At 29.7% G+C, this 21266-nt stretch overlaps 4 protein-coding genes across 7 annotated transcripts; 1 reads left to right on the top strand and 3 right to left on the bottom strand.

Moving 5' to 3' along the window:
• Nucleotides 1-1528: 1528 nt before the first annotated feature.
• On the bottom strand, nt 1529-5584 carry ath (ATP-dependent RNA helicase DHX33). Of its 3 annotated transcripts, none has more exons than XM_035095907.1 (8): nt 5438-5584; nt 5184-5349; nt 4114-4731; nt 3720-3952; nt 3288-3638; nt 2958-3156; nt 2509-2785; nt 1529-2269 (listed from the first exon to the last, which is right to left on the bottom strand). In XM_035095907.1, the coding sequence occupies exons 2-8, from the start codon at nt 5234-5236 to the stop codon at nt 2102-2104; spliced, it is 1899 nt and encodes a 632-aa protein (XP_034951798.1). In that variant the 5' UTR covers nt 5237-5349; nt 5438-5584; the 3' UTR covers nt 1529-2101. The 3 variants fall into 3 exon arrangements, with proteins under 3 accessions (XP_034951798.1, XP_034951797.1, XP_034951796.1); XM_035095906.1 differs by having other exon boundaries at nt 1529-2031; nt 2079-2269; nt 5184-5519; XM_035095905.1 differs by having other exon boundaries at nt 5184-5519.
• A 207-nt stretch (nt 5585-5791) lies between these two features.
• mi (minus) lies at nt 5792-9157 on the top strand. Its single transcript, XM_035095908.1, has 3 exons — nt 5792-6570; nt 6684-8344; nt 8609-9157. Exons 1-3 carry the CDS (start codon nt 6450-6452, stop codon nt 8828-8830), a joined length of 2004 nt encoding a protein of 667 aa, XP_034951799.1. The 5' UTR covers nt 5792-6449; the 3' UTR covers nt 8831-9157.
• A 276-nt stretch (nt 9158-9433) lies between these two features.
• On the bottom strand, nt 9434-16600 carry tacc (transforming acidic coiled-coil protein). Of its 2 annotated transcripts, none has more exons than XM_035095903.1 (6): nt 16184-16600; nt 11047-12658; nt 10499-10800; nt 10188-10411; nt 9789-10100; nt 9434-9709 (listed from the first exon to the last, which is right to left on the bottom strand). In XM_035095903.1, the coding sequence occupies exons 1-6, from the start codon at nt 16301-16303 to the stop codon at nt 9517-9519; spliced, it is 2763 nt and encodes a 920-aa protein (XP_034951794.1). In that variant the 5' UTR covers nt 16304-16600; the 3' UTR covers nt 9434-9516. The 2 variants fall into 2 exon arrangements, with proteins under 2 accessions (XP_034951794.1, XP_034951795.1); XM_035095904.1 differs by lacking the exon at nt 16184-16600 and adding an exon at nt 13290-13477.
• A 539-nt stretch (nt 16601-17139) lies between these two features.
• LOC118074540 (G1/S-specific cyclin-E-like) lies at nt 17140-21193 on the bottom strand. The gene is made up of 3 exons (XM_035095836.1): nt 20165-21193; nt 19061-19664; nt 17140-18852 (listed from the first exon to the last, which is right to left on the bottom strand). The coding sequence occupies exons 1-3, from the start codon at nt 20176-20178 to the stop codon at nt 18103-18105; spliced, it is 1368 nt and encodes a 455-aa protein (XP_034951727.1). The 5' UTR covers nt 20179-21193; the 3' UTR covers nt 17140-18102.
• Nucleotides 21194-21266: the final 73 nt, after the last annotated feature.

Genomic DNA, 21266 nt, shown 5'->3' with positions numbered 1-21266 from the left:
TAAAAGTCGGCGAATTCTTCTTTATTTCTACGACCCTTTGGGCAACGAAGAAAGGTATTCATCTTCAGAGAGGTAGTTTTCCCTTGGGTTAGTCAAGTTCTCATAAAGAAAATGACTGTATTCAACGCCAGGGCGTTCAATTAAAATCATGAAAGGCTAGATAAACTTTCAAAAACATCAGTATCACGCATCATAATGATAAAAATTAATATTTATCAGGCAATTGCGGCTGAATAAGCATGAAAATCATTCACTCTATTCACTTTTCACTTCCTTTTAATATTTTTTCTACCTATAAAGTAGACACTATTTCAAGTCGTTTGGTTCTCTTTCACAAGTAAAGAGTTGCTTAAACTCACAGAACTCTTGTAAACTTTCCCCATTTTCCTATGCCTCATCCTCCATGAATTCGAGAGTACCTTTATCATGTCCCGAATATTGCAATCATAACTGAAATCTTCGTAATACTTATTTTACAAGTAGCATACTCCATTTAGAACAGTTAATGATCCTTATTAAATGAATTTTAAGGAGACATAACAGAATTTTTCTAACTACTTTAACTCAATATTAAATTTTATTCAAATTTTATGAAAAGTTACTTTAAAATATTTATTTAATCACTAGACTCTAAGTTTGAATGAATCAAGAATAATTTACACCAAGAAAACATTACTTAATTATATGCTCAAAAGTCCTTAAATAACACTCAAAGATGTTCTTAACATTAATTTCAATAATTCTCTTTCCATATTTGAATATTTGAAGGAAAATATTTGCATATTAAACATTATAATCAAAGTATCTCGACCTAACAATTTTATTGTTTTTCTTCTTTTCAGTATTATCAATGATTCTAAAAGGAAAATTTATTTTTGACTTAAATTCATTACTGGAATGTGGCCAAAATTACTAATTCGTATCCGTTAAACCATTTTTACTTAATATAAAAAAAAGTTTATAAGTCGATTATTTTATTTAAAATACTAATGATAAAATCCCTCATCCGAATAATATTTTGGAAGAAAACATATTTCGAGTTTTTTTTTTTACGAGTCTTACATCTTCATTAACGATTTTATCAAACTCTTCATCAACAAGGCCTTTGAAACATATTGATGTTTTCATCAATGAGTTTTTTTCATTATATTTATTACCAAACAATTTTGGAAATAAATTTAATGAATTCACCGAAAAATGTGCATCAAATAGTTGACTTAATTGAAAAAAATTTACACAATAATGAATAGTTTTAATTAATCCTAAATTGCAGGACAAAAACAAGCATTTTCATAAAGTGAATGGTGAAGATACCATTGATAATTCTGATGAAGGGACTACTACTGATGATCCAGATATTTTAATCAAGAACTATAGTGATAGTGAAAAGAGTGATAATTTGAAGATTTAATTAACACAAGGTCCGACTTTGAACTTATCTGGTTTAAGGTTCAACGCATACTAATTTGTCACTTTCCTCACATTCCAATTTCATAGAATCGAAAAAAAAAACTTTTAAATAAACTCATTTATTATGAAAACATTTATTAATCTTGAATGCTGCAAATTTGACGTTACTAATCATCGTATTGTTAAATAAAACAATTCGAAAATTTGTATAATAAACATAATAAAAAATAATTGTTCTGTACTAGACACTAGTTACACTTATTATACCAGCGTATACCAAACGAATAAACAAATACATAAAATGCGAAATTAAAAACAATCCATGCTTAGAAATGATTGTTCAATGACAGCTTGAGAACTCATTAAATTGAATATTATACTTTTTACAATAGCTATTGTGGAATTAATAAAAACCACCTGTTGTGCTGAATTCCTGAATCAAGCTCAACTTATTTTAAGCTTCATTGAGTGAATTTGAATGTTCACTTCGGATAATCAAGTGCCAGAGTAGTCGTGTGATATTATTTTACGGCTTGTTAATATCAATTAACTACGATTACGCGTTGAATTTCCACGTAAGTAAATGTATTATAAAAAAATACTGTGACATTATAATAATAACAATAATTCTTCACCATTATTGTTATTATTATTTTTTTTTGTAATAATTGAAATTGTTACACTAACTATATTATCCATCGGATGTTGTTTTTGTCGTAATCCAAGCAGACTCGATAACAGATAATCCTCGTATATAGCTCTTACCAGTAACAACAACTTCCGTAAACAAAACTAGAGGTGGCTTCAAACCGTGAAGGGTCGATGATGGATGAATAGCAACAGGATGTTTCGTAGAAAGCTACAAATTCGAAAAGAACAGAAGAAGAATAGTATATCATTTATTCTGAATTCTGGATATCAGATTTTATGATTGAATAATTCAAAAGAAAGTTCGAAAGATGTAAAAAAGAAATATGGTATTCAATGCCTTGAAAATTGATTAATTTATTAAATAACCATCTATTTTATTGAATTTAAGAATTTATTTTTGATTATTATTATAAAAAAATATAATAATAAAAAAATTTTAATACTTACTGTTATATATGTGTTATCCCTCTGTAATTCGGCTAAATTATCTGTAAGACCTTCCAAAAGACATTTCCTCAAAGATGCGGTATCTGCCCCACAACTGGACTTCTCAACATTAGCTCTCTCTGCTAATCTACTTAACTGTGACCTGACTTCTGTTGCGTATTCTAAATTCCGGTGGTGAAGAAAGTTCTCCTGGCACCAAACCTTTTTCTGGGTAGCATTTGTAAAACCCCGATAAACATTAAGTAATGTTACGTGGTCGCCTTCAGGTGATGCAAAGCTAAAAAAGTTTCAAGTGAATTATTTTATTGGGGGAAAACATCGATGAAAGTTTAGCTAACTTTCTGGAATTTTTTGCTTAAAAAAGTTTATGTGGTGAGATCGAAATTTTTTATACTTTTTTTTTTACAAATTCTTACGATTTAATGAGGGTAATGAAAATAAATAATTACTTAGCTCGCGCTGCTAGAGCTTGATCTCTTTTTGCTGGTCGTTCGACAAATACAGATTCACCAGAGAGTAGAGCAATTACAGTAAGCGCTTCATCAAGACATCGATGTTCAACGGAAGCAAGAAGCACCTTAGTAAATCGAGGGTCTAACGGAAAGAGAGACATCGTTCTTCCAAGCGTCGTTAATTGAGGAGGAGAACCTGTTAATTTTTAATTCAATCATTAATCAATTCTCTCAAGGATATTAATTATTGACTTCATTTTCTGAATAAGTCCTTAGCAATGGGGCTTTTATTGATTTATCATTTATTACGTAATATTATATTATTACCTTTAACCGCCTCCAGTCTTTCTAAGCACGAAACAGCTACTTTAACTGAGTCTTTTGGAGGCTTATCCATAAATTCAAACGTCGTAATATCGATTCCAATAGCTAATAGTTGTAAAGCTACACCAGCTAATGAACATCTTTGTATTTCAGGTATTGGCATTTCCTTCATCAATGCAAATTCCTCTTTTGTAAATGTCCTGTAGCATTTTCCAGCTGATTCCCGACCTGCTCTGCCTGTTCTTTGCCACGCTTGAGCCTTAGATACTTTTTCAACTTTTAAAACATCTAATCCTGTTGTTGAATGATGAGTTCTAATTTTTACAACACCTGTATCAATAATATGACGAATTCCTGTAATTTAGTATACTCAAATTAATTTATAAGTTCAATTAGTTTCTATCATTAATTTTATTCATCAATTTATGTTTTTACCTGAAATTGTGACAGAAGTTTCTGCAACATTTGTTGATAAGACTAATTTTCTCATTCCCGCTGGCGAAGCCTTAAAAGCTTCTAATTGCTGATGAGTTGGAAGTGCTGAGTACAGCGGAAATACCTTCAGGTTTGGATATCCTTGACCGTCCAATTGTTTTGCTACTTGTCGTGCAGCTGTGACGGCAGCTTCTATCTCTTCTTGGCCCGTTAAAAAAACTAAAATATCTTCACTGAAATAATTCGATAATTCATCTTTCAAAATAATTGAAGTGATACAATAATAATTAATTATATTAGCTATAAGCTATTAATTTTTCCGTTATTTACTTGATTTATTCAAGAAGCAAAATTAAATTATAAAACAAGATAAAATTGAATAAACAATTCTTACTTTGCTGGAGCTTCTCGATGTATTTTAAAAGCGGTAGCTAAAGCAGCAAGTGCATAATCGTCATTAGATTTGATAGAATGATAAATTTTTACAGGATGTTGACGACCTTCAACATAAACAACTTGTGCTTGGAAGTATTTGACAAACTTGTCAACATCCATTGTAGCAGACATAATTAAAAGTTTTAAAGGTGGAAGATTTTTATGTTTGCGAATATTTTGTGCTCGTCTTGTAACACCAAGAAGTACGTCTGTTTGAACAGATCTTTCATGGACTTCATCAAGAATAATAATGGAATAATCAGAGAGATTTTCATCAGTCATTGCTTCTCGAACCATCATTCCATCTGTTAAATATTTTATTCTTGTTTGTGGACTTGTGACGTCTTCGAATCGCACAGAGTATCCAACAAGTTTGCCTAATTGAGTCCCTTGTTCTAGGGCAACTTGACCAGCAACGCTAACCGCAGCTACTCGACGAGGTTGCGTGACACCAATACATCCTGATGAACCAGCTAGTCCACTAGATAGTAAGAATTGAGGTATTTGTGTTGTCTTTCCACTTCCAGTTTCGCCAATTATAATCAGACTATTGTTGCTTCGTATTTCTTCCAATAATCTTTTAAAGTTTAATATTTCAAAATTAGAATATTTTCTTATCTATTTAATTACAAAAGGTTTTATACAAAAGTATTTCTCGAAGTTTCATTATTGAAAAAAATAATTTTATCAGATCATGCTACATTAAATAAAAAATAATTAGCAATAAATTTTTTTTAATACTCAATTTCCAGCTTTAAATAGTTATTATTGATAAAAATAAGTATTTTTAAATTTACAATCTATGACAAATGCTTTATGGTACGCGCTTATCTCTACGTTGGTAATGAAGAAAGTTACAAGGTCGATAAATTATTTAATATCGGTCATAACGTTAATTGTTTTATCATTACAAAAAACAGTCTTCATCAAACGATTCAAAGGAATACGTTGAGGTTATATTTTTAAATTATCTGAATTCTTGTAATAATAACTTCGTATAAGCACATACATCAAAATACTAATCGTTACCTTTTTCGTAGCCTATAAACTGGCAATGATTTTCTCTGTTGTTGAATATTCATTGATATCTTATCGATAATTTCTCCATTGTTATGATCAGAACCATGCTGTTCAGTTTCTCCAAATACTACAGTCGTCGGTTTTTTAGGAGTTAATTTCGAAAAATTGGAATTACCTATAATGTTATACTTTGAATCACCACTGTCATGTACTCCCATATTTTAAAATCGTTAAAATATCTAAAATCAAATTGGTACACTAACAGAAACCTTTTTAAATATTCAACTTCATGGATTTCATTACACACGTGTTGAGTGACATTGATACAAACAGCTGTTGCATGTTTTTGATGTAGAATCAACCTCGCATGCCCTCTTTAATGAAAAATGAGAAACTCTTTTTTTTTCTCATAAAAAACCTTAGACTGTACTCTTTATCTTCTGCTATTTTATCTAACAATATAAATAATTAGAAAGAAGTTCACTTCACTTTATAATTATTTAATTAAAAAATTTTTTCATAAATGAACAATTTTTATTGTAACACTTTTTACTGATTTAGAAGTGATTATTTTTTTCTCTAGATAATATTGGCAGTCCTGTAAAATAACACTAACTATATATATAATTGACATCTGTCAGTGTGTCTAACCAATCGAAGAGCGTATATAAATAGGAGTAGACGTGGATAATAAATTTATTGTCGATTAACGAGCATTTATACTTAAAAAAGTGTGATTAAACAATCTTCTAATTATTCAATATTCTATTGATTGTTAAATTTTATAAGTTATTCAAACTGAATATAATTTTTATCAAGATTTACTCATTACAATTGTAATCTAAATAAACATGTAAACATACATCCCGCGCATGTATAAGTTGTGCTAATGCATTGTAGTGTGAGTAAATCGTCAGGGAGGTCAAGTTGGAGATGTAGATGTGAAATCATGTGTTATATATTTTACAATTCAGCAGAAACGTGATTTTTATCAACCTAAAACCAACTTGCTAATAATTAAAAAATTTTTAATAACAATGAAAGTAGGACAATAAATTATATTTATGTTTTTATGAAATCGGATAGAATAATTTTTTGTGCTTCCTACAGTGAAATTTAATATTAAGTGGAATAATTCAATATTGATATTAATTATTCGATAAAAAATGAATTCTTGAATCAATTTAAAGTATATATTTTAAAAAAATAAAAATTTTATAAAATTTTTATAATAATATATTGGTTAGAAGTAGAAAAAGTTAGAGTATTGACACGATGCATAGTGAAAATTGCCCCTCTATGAATTTTCGAGAGGGATCTGAAGCACTTTCAGTTCATTCAACAGTTAATTCTTCAATTTTAGAAGAAGATCTTGCTTTAAGTTCATCTATAAATGGTAAATAATCTCAAATATACTTACTTAACGAGACACTTATAATTTCATTCACATTATACTTGAATTTAATTTATTTCCAGTCAACTAATACATTGCGTAATGTTTCTTTTTAGCAACTACGGATAAGACAAATGAAGACACAACGACAAAATTTGTTTTTTACGAACCCGGGCCACAAAAGGTGGTTTACTTGAATGAAGAGACAATGGATTGTAATTATTCTGAAACTACAGAAACTCCAAAGAAGGTTAAAAACTTTAACAATGCAAATAATGACGTATCCAGTCCCGAGCTGTTTAACAGTGACGATGAAGATAATACTAATACAACATCCAGACCATTTAGACGAATTTTATCTCAACCTTTACAACCACCAATTGTTACACCTCGAGAAGTTACACAAGAAGAACGAATCACACAATCAGATAGTTATTTATTACATAGAATAAATAAATTTTTAACAGGAGTACCACCTCCTCCACGGTTAACAATATGTCAAAATGATTGTTCAGATTTTTTAACATATATCAAACAAAATAAGAATTTATTTTGGGTTGATCCATGGAAAAATGACAAAGCTCCAAGTGAAGATGCAGCTATTAATAATGTACAAAAAACAAATGATGAAGTTAATATTAAATATCCTTCACCAAGGGCTAGAAGTTTAAGAAATTTAACCAATGCTTTTGACGCTTGTGATAATTCTAGTAGTTCAGCTTTAGCAATTAAGTCAGAAGCGTCTAGTGATGATTTTAGTCAAAGTTTGAATAAATTAATATTAAATAATACTGAACCAAATATGGTGGAAAGTATGACTGGAAGTGAATTAAGTTTATCAAGCACATCAACAAATACTGCTTCAATAAGTACAGAAATCGAATTAAATTATAAAGATACAAAGTCCGTAACCTTCAACGAAAAACCAAAAAGACATTTAGCTATCTACCAGACAGCTAGCGAAACTGAAATTGAATCGATATCTTGGCCGGCAGCTTATAAACATAGAGCACAAGGTATTTATTATAACAGAAATAAATATATAGAAGAATTTGAAAATTTGACATTGAAATTATGTGCGAGATATATACATAATGAAACTCAATCTACATGTACCTCATGGTTCGTAAAGCAAATCCCAACAAGCACGAAGAAAAAAAGCCTTTTAGGTAAAAGTCCTGGAAAAAGATTAAGCCATTTAGCGAGAAGAAGAAGGACATTTTCTAGTGCAAATTTACAAGGGATGGCAGAAAAGAAACAGCTTGTTCTCAATTTGAAGAAACCTATGATTAGAAAAGGAAAAAGTCCTCGTGGAAAAAGTCCAAGAGGTAAAAATTCACGTGGAAAAAGTCCAAGAAGTTCGACTAAAAAAAAATTATGTAGAAGGTTGCTGATGAATAGTCCAAGCCCTTGTAAATCTAAATTGGAAACTTCCAAGCGAGCGTTATTTCAAAGTCCTACAAATGTTCGAGCTGGACCGAGTAAATTGAGTCAAATGCCTTCATTGAGTGATTCTCAGAAAATAAAAAGAGCATTATTTCCAACCCCTTCGAAGAAAAATGATAATATCAACGACGAGATGAAAAAAAGGAAATGTGAAGAAGAACTTGAAGGGCCGAGATCGAAAAAACCCAAAAGTTTATCATTTGATTGTCCATATAATTTAGAAAATAATAAAGATTCATGGACAGAAAAAAATTCTGCAGTAACTGTGATTAAAAGAAGTGAATCTTTATCACAGCCAGTTAAAACTGAACTTAGTGAAGTTAATAGAAAGGTAAGATGATGGAAACTTTTAAATAGTCTTCTTTACTCTGTTTCACTAATTATCCATGCAAAAGATGAACAAAAATTTATTCTAGTAACTTATAATTGTAAGTTTTTTTTTAATGAACCCAACATATAACTTTTTCAAAAGAAATTTAGTTTAATGAGATACGAAATAATTGCAATCAAACTTTTAAAAAATTTTTTTTTTTCGAATGGTTCATAGTTTTGAAGTTATCTAAAGAAGATAATGACAAAAACTTTTTTTTTTCAGAAATTGTTATGGGCTGTTAACGAAGCTCTACGATCCAAAGGAATTACATTGACTCATCCAAAGTTTAAACAATATGCGATGGAATTGGCACGAACAGTGAGAAGATGTATGCCAGACTTAGAGAATAAACATGCAGTAAAAAGGCCTGGCAGTACAAGTGATCGTATGTTAAAACTAGCTAAGCATTACGTACTCCTCATCAATGATGGAAAATGCGAATAGATAGTGAAAATAATTTACCTGGTGATGTGAATTTTTTGATAACGGTATTGTAATAATAAAATGTAATTAGCTTAATTATTTTTATTAAACAATGGTTTTATTTTATAATATATTTTTGAATGTGGTCAATGAAAATTAGACCATTCAAAGGACTTGTTAAAGGACGATTTTTGAGTGATAACTCGTTAAGACCTCATCATTGTACGTTTAACTTTGTAAGTGAAAAAAATAACTGTACTACTACATCTATTTTTATTAGCAATAAAATAGTATATTTTTTGCAAATTATAAATAATTGATAATAAAAAGGCGGCACCTCAGAAAAAATACAAATTTTTATGACTAATTTTTTTATCCTCATCTTATCTTTAAAACAACAATTTACACTTATGACAGATACATTAGATACACCTTAGATATAATTTTATATTATTTTACTGAGTTTTTTATTTATCTCAAATAATAAAAGAAGTTGAGTACAAAATTAAAACAAAAGTCTAACTCTACAATACACGATATAATATTAATGTGATTTTTTTAAATTTTTTATCGTGCAAAAATGTGCACGAAACTTATAATTAAATAAAAACTTTACTCGTTTTATAAATTAACAAAAAAATATTTTGAACATTATCTTTTGTTCCTTAAATAATGATAATAATAATTCTTTTTAAGTAAACCTCTCCTTATTTATCTACTAAATTACCTCTTCCAAGCAATTCATCCAAGATTTTCGTCAGTTCTTTGTTTTCTTTTACTTTTTGTTCGATCATTTCTGTTAAAGAATTGCTTTTTAGTTCCTCCTTCCTTAACATTGCTCGTAGTTTTAAAATTTCTGATTCATGCTGTTTATATATTGCATTTAATTCTTCATTTGCTCTAAAAGAAATCATGATAATTAATTAATTAAAACATAAAATTTATTATTTATATTTAAAACGTGAATTAAAATACTTACTTATCAAGTCGTGCTGCCGCATGAATTTTAACTTGCTCGTACCGATGTTCTAAAGCTTTAATAGTTGCTACATTTTCAGCAATACTCTCTTTAAGGGCAATTTCATTATTTTTTGACGTTGTACAAACAACTTTTAATCGTTCATATTTTGCATGAACGTCATTAAAAGCTGCTTCAGAAGCAGCCAAATGATTTTTAACTTCTTGAAGTTCTTCTAAAAGCGCTGTTTTTTCTGCATCTTGATTTTTCCGATCTTTTTCTCTCTCCGCTACCAATCGACTTATCGATTTTTCATACTCATCAACAACGACACTATTAAATATATAAAATTAGTATAAAAAAATAAAAAATTCGGAAAATGAATTAAAACAACAATTACTTTATTATCAACCCACTTACTTTATCTGATTCTTATGTTTTATTTCTTTAGCTATCTGCTTTTGTAATTGATTAATTGTTTCTTGGAGATCTTCTTTTTGTTTCTGATAATTTTTATTTTCTTCCTTTTCTTTTTCTAATTGTTCTTCCAACTGTAAAACTGTCGCTTTAACTAATTCTAACTCTTTTGCCATGGCAGAGTCAACGACAGGAACAGTATTCGAAGTATTTTTTTCAGGAGATTCCTGTTAAAAAAATTTAATTAAAAAATCTTATAATTATTTTCAGTTCTCTTGAATAAATGTAGAAGTTTTTTAATATTGAAAACTTACGATTTTCTCAGATTCTTCATTCTTTTGAATACCCGGAGTCATAGGACTATAAAAAAGTAATCTATCAATAGCCGCAATGGCAGGATTACGCTTAGGCGTTCCAATATTAGGCACGGATATGTCTTTTTCGCCATTCCGTTCATCATTTGATGGCGTAGCCGCGCCATTACCTTGAGGTAACATACTGGTGTTTGACACCAGTGGATCAAATTTTTGGTAGAGAGAATCTCTAAGTCTATCACTCAAATTTTTTTGTTCTGTTTTTGTTAACAGGAAATCAAAATTCGTAGGATCACGGAAAACTGAAACCAAAAAAAAATATGACAATTAATTATTTATCATCGGTTACCTATAAGCTTGATTGGTATTACTTTTATAATTTTACAATTGAATTATGATGAATAAAAATATTAAGAGTAAAAATCTTTATCATTCAATTAAATTCCTATTATTAATTATTTCACATAAGTATTAACTATTATTTAAAGAACGCCAATAAACGTAAAAATTTTAGATAAATTTTATCTATTTTTATTTGAATAACTTACGATCGTTTGATGCAGAAACGAATTGCTCAGGTTCATCAATAAGTTCTATTGATGTATTATCAATAGTATCATTAGCAATACTTTGTGATTGAGCTTCTAGCTTTTCAAATTCACTAGGAATATTCAACGTAGAATTTTGTGCATCAAAGAATTGAGATTCAGATGCTTCACGATTCTTCAAACACTGTTCTACCTCTGAATTCTGTTTTAAAGCTATACAATTTAAACTTGTACTTTGACGCTGCGGTGTGAATTCACCGTAATCTTGAGGTAAATTTAAATTCTCTGTGTGCAAAGCTACGGAACTAGGTTCTATTTTTTCAACCTCTTTTACTTCTTCAGAATTATCAGATTCTTTTTGATTGCCTTCTAATTCCGAAGAAAAATCAATATTTGAATCTAACACAATAGTGGAATCTAAATCACAATCTCCAGTTTCAATCTCTTCTTTATTTTCACTAAACAATTTATTTTCTTCAACTAGCTCTGATTCTTTTTTCACTGAAAGGTTTACCTTATCATCAATATCCTTTGGTGCTTGTTGTACTACTGAAATATCAGGCAAACGTTTCCCTTCAAGAGTTTCTTTTTCTGTTGAATTCTCACAAACTTTATTTTTTTCGACTGGTTCGATCACATAAGTAATCGATTCATTTACAGTCTGATTGCTCTTTCCTAGAGTGCTCTCTAAGCAAGATGATACGTTAGTCGAAGAGATTGCTTCATTCGAGCGCTCAAAAATAGTACTGAGATTATGATTTACCTGGATAGGTTCAATAGTAATAGTTTGATTATTTATATTTTCTTGTATCTTAGGAGCTTTCACAGGAAATGGTACTTTAAATTCACCATCAACATTAGCTGAATCATTAGTAGTTACTGTTGAAAAATTTGTTGTTTCAGATATAGGTTCATTCGCTGTTAGATCAGTAGAAATTTCTGCTGCTGACGATTCTATCAATTGATGTTTTGAGACCGATAAATGAATCGATTCGTTACTTAATTTTGACTGCAAAAAAGTTTCACTTGCTGTTTCATACTCGACAGAGTTATTTACTGGGCTGTTCTGTAAAACATCACTACTGTGAAAACTCTTCTGCAATGTATCAAGCTCTGTATTACGATTTAAACTAGGACTTGGAGGATTAGATGCAGCATAGGTCGTATTACAATTCTTTTCCAAGAACTGAGTAGCATCATTAATACTTGGAGAAACTCTTCCTGATCTTGCAAGATCAAAAGTTTGATCCAATTGTAATTCGTCTGTAGCTGAAGTGAATGTTGCGTCAGCAAATGAATGATCTCCACCTGCTACTATAGGATTTGTGTTGTCTAAGCGGATTTTCTCACAAGCTGATATTAATTCATCCAGTCCAGGGACTTCTAGATTAGTGTAGGAATCGTTTGATCTTGCTGGGCTGTCCAAACAAATTCCACTGCTACTCTTGGTGCTGAGTGTAGATGTCACACTTAAGAAACTACTTGCTGAAGATAAACTATTCTCTGTAGTTTTACGTCCGGGTGGATATGCTTCAGCATCAGCGAATTCTCGAGCAAATTTCACTTTAACTTCGTGCTCTGGACTAGCCTTGAGGATGGTTTCGTTCCCACTCTGTGAATAAAAATAAAAGACATTAGTAATTTTAAATATGAATAGACTTTAATTATAGAAAAGAATAGTATAAATAGAATTTTTATTTTTCATTGTTGTCGTTCTTAATATATAAAGAATATATATCTTTAAGAATTTATATCTTTATGAAGATGCCTAGTAAAAATTCAAATTTAAAAAGGTAAGATTTCATTTGAATTTTATTAAAAGAAAGTAATTTATGATACATGACTAATTGATAAATGGATCATCGGAATTATTGAAAACAAATTACTGAATATTAGTTAATAGTTTTAACTAAAAACAAAGGAATAGAAACAAAATATTGGACAGGTTCCAAAATGCCTAGAAAATGTTTATTTTAACTTTGTATTTCATTATTGACACTTGCTCTATCAAAAAAATACATTAAGAACAATATTACAATATAAACAAATATATTCCCAAACTTGGAAATACCTAACATTACTTTCTAGATCATCTTCGAAAAAGTTGAAAATGATTAATTAATTAAGTTCTATAGACAAATAATTTAAATTCATAGGTGTTGATGTTCAACAAAATATTTAAAAGTCTAATTGATTCATGAACATCTATTTTAGTTTATCTAATCAAATATTGACACGTATACCTTCGGTACAAATAAGTCTGATGGAGGTTCTGGTGATGTTGAAGCAGAAGTATTGGGTGAATGACGATTCAATAATCGATTGATCAAATCCATGACCAGAATTAATGTTAATAACTGAGTATAAAATTTATTATTCAAGTTTGATACTTTTTCACAACAATACGATAATATTTTAATGTATTTCTTGACTCTACACTCGGTAAACTGAAAACTATTATTTTTTCCAAGGTAAAAACAGTCAGCTGACGCTAGAAATCTGCGGTCCTGCCAATTGCGCAATCATCTAGCTGCTAGCTAATTATAAAAATATCGAGAGCAAGACAGTGGATGTTATATTTACAATAAGACAACGAAAACCATATCATACCTACTCAGTAATTTCTCTGTAAGCCTGCAGTTAAAAATTATAACAATGTCGGTCCGCAGTCACACGAGATAGTTTTAAATTATTTTTATATTTTTTAATTGTTCTTTATAAAATAAATGTAAATGTAATATGTCGCGTCTCGCACGCATGATGATGACATGTTTATGTGTCAGGCAGTGAGTTTCGCGCGTAAATCAGCACACGTGTAATGGACACACAGGTGAGTCAGTTTCAAATAATTACTGAATGAAAGGAAGATCAGAAAGAAAAAGTCGTTAAGAGAAAGTATAAATATCAAATTGATGAAAAACCTTTGCAGTGATTGCATGATGAATAACAATTAAGATAACACAAAATATGGAACTACTGATGTTAGATTCTTGTTTGTTGTTTATGTACTTATTTACAAGAATTATTGAAAATCATTAAATAAAAACTATTTTAATAAAATTGACTTATAAGGAGCTACCTTTCGAAAGAAATTCCCCATGGCTTCACAGTCCTAACTGAACTGTCAAGATGTTAAATCCCCGACAAATTCTGTTCCATATTTACATCCAATATACATTGGGTTCACCCCACATCTGTTTCCATCCTTTTAATATTTTTAAAAAAAACCAACAACGTTTATAGGTGCATTCAACTTTCATTGAGTCATTTCCAGACAAAATAAATTTTCCTTTTTTTCATTTTTAGATTTTGTAAAACTCAACTCGTCGATATAGATAAATCTTTATTTTACTAGTAAGTCAAAATTCAAAATTTTTACTCAAAAAAATGAAAAAATTTAATTTAAATTATCAATTATTGATAACTTATTTTATTTTATGATAATAAAAATTATTCATTTTATTTTGTTTTAACGATATCAGTTGACTAAACATTAAACTGCATTATTTGATCAAGATAAAATACTTGACCTTAAAAATAAAAATTGATCATCTACATGTACAACAATCATTAAAGTTCAATTAAATTTAAGAAGCGTGACATTTTTTATTTAATCAATGTTTAAAAATTTATTTTTATCCTACTAACTTTCTATCTAAAAAATATAAATGAGAGTAGGTGGAACTGAGAGATAATAAAGATAAAAATATGGTAGAAAGAAAAAGTCTGCAATGCTGATAATTATGCAATTACATTAATATTCCTTAATTTACGATGTAATTCCCCATCATCATGTGGGCTGAATTTAAGTGGAGCGTAGTGCATTTGACAAGGACAAAGAAATCTTGGTGATCATGAGAGAATCTCTATAAGGAGCGTCCGTGACAGCTACGGAGACAGCATGACTCATTCCCATCTGGATAAGACTACGAAACCTTGTGTATTTTCAACTTTTTTTTGTTTTACGTGAACTATCTTTTATTTTTTCCTCTTTATTTTCTGACGTCTCATAAGCTTTTTTAGAATGAAAAACATCAACAGGGGCTAAGATTGTTTTGTAAAAATAATTGAAAAAGCTTCAAGTACTTTCAATATTAAAACTTTGACGTAAAGTTTAAGTCGATTTTCTTGCCTACACGTTTTCAACACATATCTATACATAGATTATGTTCTCACACATACACATTCACACGGAAATGCGGAAAATGAAGAGAAGACAGCTCACCTCTTTTTTTCCAAAATACTATATAATTCCACGGTCTTGGTAATTTATGGCTTGAAAACAATTGTCACGTAGACGTCTAACGAAAGCTTTGGAAGCTTGATAGACTGACAGATTGTCTTTATTTTAATGGAATTTAAGTTGGCCCATTTCTTAATGATAGAATCATTGTACGGGATTAACACTTGCCGCAACACCAACTGTACTATCGGATCGCGCACACTCCGAACAACGACTTGACATCATACTCGATGGTGATCACCAACTATGGAAGTTGCATGGAAGTGGAAACAAGGTAAAAAACGACGGAAAGAGCGGTTATCTAACAAAGTGGCGCTATCTTTAGGTTAGTTATTGACTTTATAAACAAAAAGATAAGTTATGTTGTGTATGGTATACCCAATTAAAAAACCTACAGATTCCATTGGAAGAGAATTTTCAGCTGAAACACGTGCTACGAATTTCAACGCTCCAAACGTGAACCACGTAGTGTAGGACATTAACCTCTAAGAGGTTTTTTTATTGAGATGACAAGTAGTCAAAATTGATGCCAAATTCATACTAATACATTAGGAAAACCTTGTAAGTGTTTGATAACTAATGGAAGTTAAAAAAAATCACATAATGTATTTTTATATTTATTCAGCCGGCACGTGTAGGGAACTTATTTTTAGACACAGACAAGCGATTCATTGGACACTTTTGACTTCTGTCAGATGTTAAATAGAGCTTACAAAGAAATAATGATTAATTTAAATAAAAGCAAAGCAATATAGACATACATAAAAACAAAACCTTTTTTTGTTGATTTAGTTCTTACATTATTATTGTCTGCTTAAATATTCTTCATGAATTTATTACGTGATCAATAATTGATCTTATAATCTCAATAATGTATTTACAAACATTAATTACCTTATTTGCTACTTTTAAAGGTGGTGAATTGTGAAGAGATGCAGTTATTTCTCGTAAAATTACTCTTGTTCCTTCTTTTGCACCAATAGGGCTAGCTGATATTTTTGTTGGAGTTGACATGATTATTTTGATATTTCAAAACCTTATTATTGCACTTAATGAGACAAATTAAAAAAATACGAATGGATCTTTAGCACTCTCAATTGTAAATCATTAAAAGCTAACAAATCAAATATCACTTATTAAATGGATGTTTTTAGATTTGTACGTTTCAAATTTTCACTTTTCACATGCTCAACATGGACTTCCTAACTTTTCTACATCAATTTAAACGATTTCACCGGTTTTAACAGGGAAATAACTGGTAAACACTTGGAAGTCTAACTACGGATGCTGCTTGTAACGGCTTTCTTTTCATTTCACACTTAAATGCAAACAAACAGACCAATCAGAAGAGAGATTACTGCTTCAAGGTTCACATTAGATAGAGCTACTTTCATATTTCTGCAAGTTGTGAAACAAAAAAAAAACAAAAATTTCTTAAAAAACAGTGTTTTATATAAATACGACTTGAAAATAGATTATGATGAATTGTATCTAATGAATTTGAATATCAAAAATATTTATATTGATGTATTTTTTAAATTTCTGTTAATGTATAAGCTAATTTTGAATAAATATCATTCTTATCAGACTTTCTAGGGACTTTAATGTTGTTTCAATATTAGCTGTTGATAATAAAGATTTTAGGCATGCATTTTTTCAATTTGTCGTTTGTTTGTTTTATCGATAAAAAGATTTGGCGGGAGATCTCTAAGACAACGATTCGGGACGTCATCAGCACAAAGTAAGGGTTGAAAAAGGTCAAAAATCATGACTTAAAAGCATCAAACATGGCGTCGATATCTATTTCAATGTCTTATACAAAGATAAAACATTCAGAAAACATTAAAAAATTTATTTTTTGATGAAAATTTTTATTGTCAATTGTTTCTTACAAATGGGTACAAATTGTTACTCGTATCGTAAATGCATAGTGGTTTTTCTCCTTTAAAACGAGAGATGTTTGAGATATTTTAATTATTTTTAATGTTTGTGATGTTTTTTTCAATTATAACATGTAACACACATTAATATATCCATCATCGCTATCTTAAAAAAAAATATTTACATTTGTTAACACTTTTTTTCATCATTCATCACACTTTACACACTCAATAGTTACTATTAGAAAATTAAGTAAGATACATAATTATTAAGAATACTATTTACATGTTTTTCGTTCATTCATTTATTAAAAACAAGACTTTTAATTAAGGCACTGAATTGTTTCTATTGTTTTTTATCTCTTTTAAATATTCATTAGTACCAACAATATCAAATTTTCAAAGCGTTTTTCTTTCTGTATGCTACTTGCCAAATCAGCGTCAATAAAAATTGAATCATTCTTGAAGATGTAATATATGCATACTTGATCACAGAATATTTTTTTCTATAACAATCAATAAAATTAACATCTTTAAATTATTTAATCAATTATTTATCAATCTTGTTTTTAACCTTCTACTATTTATAAAAATTAAACTATTGACAAAATACAATATTTAAATGCTTCGCCTTAATAGCAATTAAGTCTTGTAAAAAATTAATTATCTAAATGTTTTTTATAAAAAATTATTTAACTCTATATTAATAACAATTCATATTAAATTGATGATAACTATGAAAATAATATTAATAATAATAATAATTATAATATTATTTATAATAATTATGATAACATTTCTATCACTGATAAAGTCTCCCAAAATTTCCATATCTTTTGGAAGAATGGAGTTTTAAAAATGTGTTCACGAAAAACAACTCAAGGCACTGTGGTAAAGTTGAATTCCAAAATATTCAGCGAATAAAATTAAAATTTATGTATAAGGTTCAAGTGAAAGCGGTAACCGTTGAGGCGTCACTGAATTTTTATGACTACTTGATGGAGGAGTTAAAATCCCACTCTGATCAGGGCTTCCAGGGAGTAATTCGCAGCTTGAATTCTGATCAACTGTATCAAGCTTTTCATTTTCACTATTACTTATTCTTTGCTGAGCTTTTTCAAGCATTGTTAAATCTACTACATGTGTTTGAATACGATATGTTTCATCTAACACAATATTAGGTACTAAAGCTCTCAATCCAGAACCAGAATGAACATCTACTGGAACGACGGCTGATCTTAAAAGCAATTGGGAACCTTCTTCGTTAACAGTTGAAGCAAAAGCAGATAACCACTTAGCACATGGAGCCAATTGCTCCCAGGTAAGCTTTGATACTCTTAAAGCACATTCTCTGCCTTGGGTGTGATAAATAGCTGCTGCAGCTAAATGACTATAAGGATATTTCAAACTACTTTCATCAAGAGTAGCAAGGTCTAGAAGCTGAGCAGCTTGAGAGTATTGTAAGCCACTGTATTGCGGGTATATAAAAGCATTGGGTTTACCCCAATCTCCAGACTCAAGTTGCATGAATACATTCAGCCAACCTGGCGGCGTCACTGGCGACAAATTCCAACCTAGTCCTTTTAGCACCACAAGCTCTTTACCTAGAATTTCTTCCACTGTACAAGCACCATCTGTCACATAAGCGAAGTCTGATATTTTTGGAGCGTAAATTTCTTCCACCTATAAGAAAGATAAACAAAAATTAATTTAAATATTTATTTCAATGTGTATTAAAAAATTCAATGTATTATAATTTTTTCACAACTTCATTTTTCATTTTTGCAATAAACTTATTAATTGAATTAAAAATTATTATAATTTAAAATATTGATTGCAAAAACAATACAATTATATAATTAATAAATGTTTTCTTCATAGGAAATATTACCTTAGCTGCTATGAATAGACAAGTGATTCCAATAAGTTGTAATTGATTTTTTGGAACATTTTGATGTGTTGATAAATATCGGTCGATATAATCCATTGCTAAATAATAGGTTTCTCTATGTAGTTTGTAAACTTCACAGACTTCAATAAGCCAATCGAGAAGAATAGCTCGCATACGTGGCTGTAGTGTCGGATGCCTTTGAAACATTTGTGGATCCCTTTGAGTCAAAGTCTTTTGATCACCAACACATAACATCGACCAAACTTGAGATCCATCAGCCCAAGGAAATGAAGGCAAAGGATTATGTTTACTACTATTTGATGCTGAAGGAGTTAAAAAGCAGGTAGCTGTTCGTAATTCAGACCACGTTGATGGTTCTCTATGTTCTTTTGATGCAGAATTTTGATGTTGAGGTGTTTTTGAATCATCAGCTATATGAGATCCATTGCAAGCGTCATTATAAACATTAGGAGATACTGATATAACTTTTGTGGGTGGGTAAATATTTTCTGTATCTTCTGATGGCTCAGTACTTCTCCGTTTACGTTTCAGAGTTTGACTCTTCATTCCTTGAAGGTAGGACTGCAATTGCTTTCCTTGTAAACTATATTGAAAAACAAAAAAATTTCATAATTATTAAATATACATAATATAAATGAAAAAAAGAATTAAAATAAATAATAAGATTCTGTACCAGAAAAAATGTATACATTGATAGAGTTATGTGAGTGAATCATGATGTAATTCACAGTGAAAATATTTTGTCAGAAACAATTTTTAAATTATATTTTAACGATTTATATGTAATCATGTTACACTAAACTTTAATGGAAATGATATAAAGTGCATATATTAAAACTAGTTTAGAATAAAATGGATAGAAAATGCACAAACTATGCGTTAGAAATTTTAGTCGTGCACGCCCTCAGGAGGTATAAAACAGGTTAGAATAAAAAAAATTTTTGCAGAATTTTTTTTTTTCATTTTTTTTTAGAAATTACATATTAGTAGTATTAACAAAAAAATATTATTAAATAAATGAAGAAAATATTACTAAGGAAAAATTATAAATTTTCTTCAATAAAGATAATCTTGATCACTCACCTTGCTTGTGGCATCTTGATGCTGGTTTGATGACGTGTAATAGTAATAAATTGTCAACCAAATTTAATTTTTATTTTTTCAGCGGATAGCTTGAGTCTTTTTGAGATAATTCACCAATTATTAGATGTTTTCTCCAACTATTATTAATATCACAAGGGAAAATATTAAAAGGTGTGCGTTGCTTCGACTCACAAGATCGCCATAATGTTCATCAGCCCGCGACCAATTTTGACCAGTTTTATTTAATCAAAAAATTTCTTGGAAAAATTTGTAAATTTTCACGAGTTCTTAGCAATCTTTAGAATCTTTAAAAAAATTATTTAACACTTTTTAAACCAGTTTTTTCTATTAAAATAATAATATTGTTGGAAGCGAGCGCGGGAGACCAGCGCGCGAAATGATGACCAACCCCTCAGTGCAATCCGGTACTGAGACGCCCTCTATACACTCGACATAACCTCGAAAAAATCCGCTTATTTTGTATGTTTTCACTTAAACAAGATTAATTATATTCTCCTAAATGTTCTCCAATGTATAATGTTGAAGTTTAATGCACAAAATCAATTAACAACGTCCAAAAACGTAAGAGTTCATGTGTGCCCACGATGGATTTTGATGCCAATAAATAACGAATATTTTACACTTATTTACACATTTCAATTACTCCAAAATCAATTTTAATATATTTTAAGTTAATTCTACTATCCAAAAAATCGATTTGATTGAATAGTTTAACTGAAAATGAATTAAAATTCACTGAAAACTAGACAGCAAATGACGTGACGCACTCAATGCATCCTCATTTAGGGTTAACTTCTACGTAAATACACAACAATACTGATTTATTTCAACTCCACTACTAATCAATATTGTTTACATTAGATTAAAAGTCAGTAAAGCACTTAATGAACACAATTGTGATGTAAACATTACTGGAATCCAGAGAGAAAACATCAACTTTGGCGTTTCGCGGGAACACTAACGCAACAAGCACCGGTTGTGCATTTGTGGCGCTTTTGAGTAAAAGGTGATTGGTCGACGCTTATGGCACAGCTGGCGCTCAGCTGATCACTCTTTAAACAGTTTTCATGAACTATGTGTT

Source organism: Chelonus insularis, unplaced genomic scaffold, assembly GCF_013357705.1.
Source record: "Chelonus insularis isolate UGA/USDA-ARS -01 unplaced genomic scaffold, ASM1335770v1 contig_135_pilon, whole genome shotgun sequence".
NCBI classification, from domain to species: Eukaryota; Metazoa; Arthropoda; class Insecta; order Hymenoptera; family Braconidae; genus Chelonus; species Chelonus insularis.
Note: the sequence above shows the minus strand (reverse complement) of the source record. Positions and strands in the feature narration are given on the sequence as shown.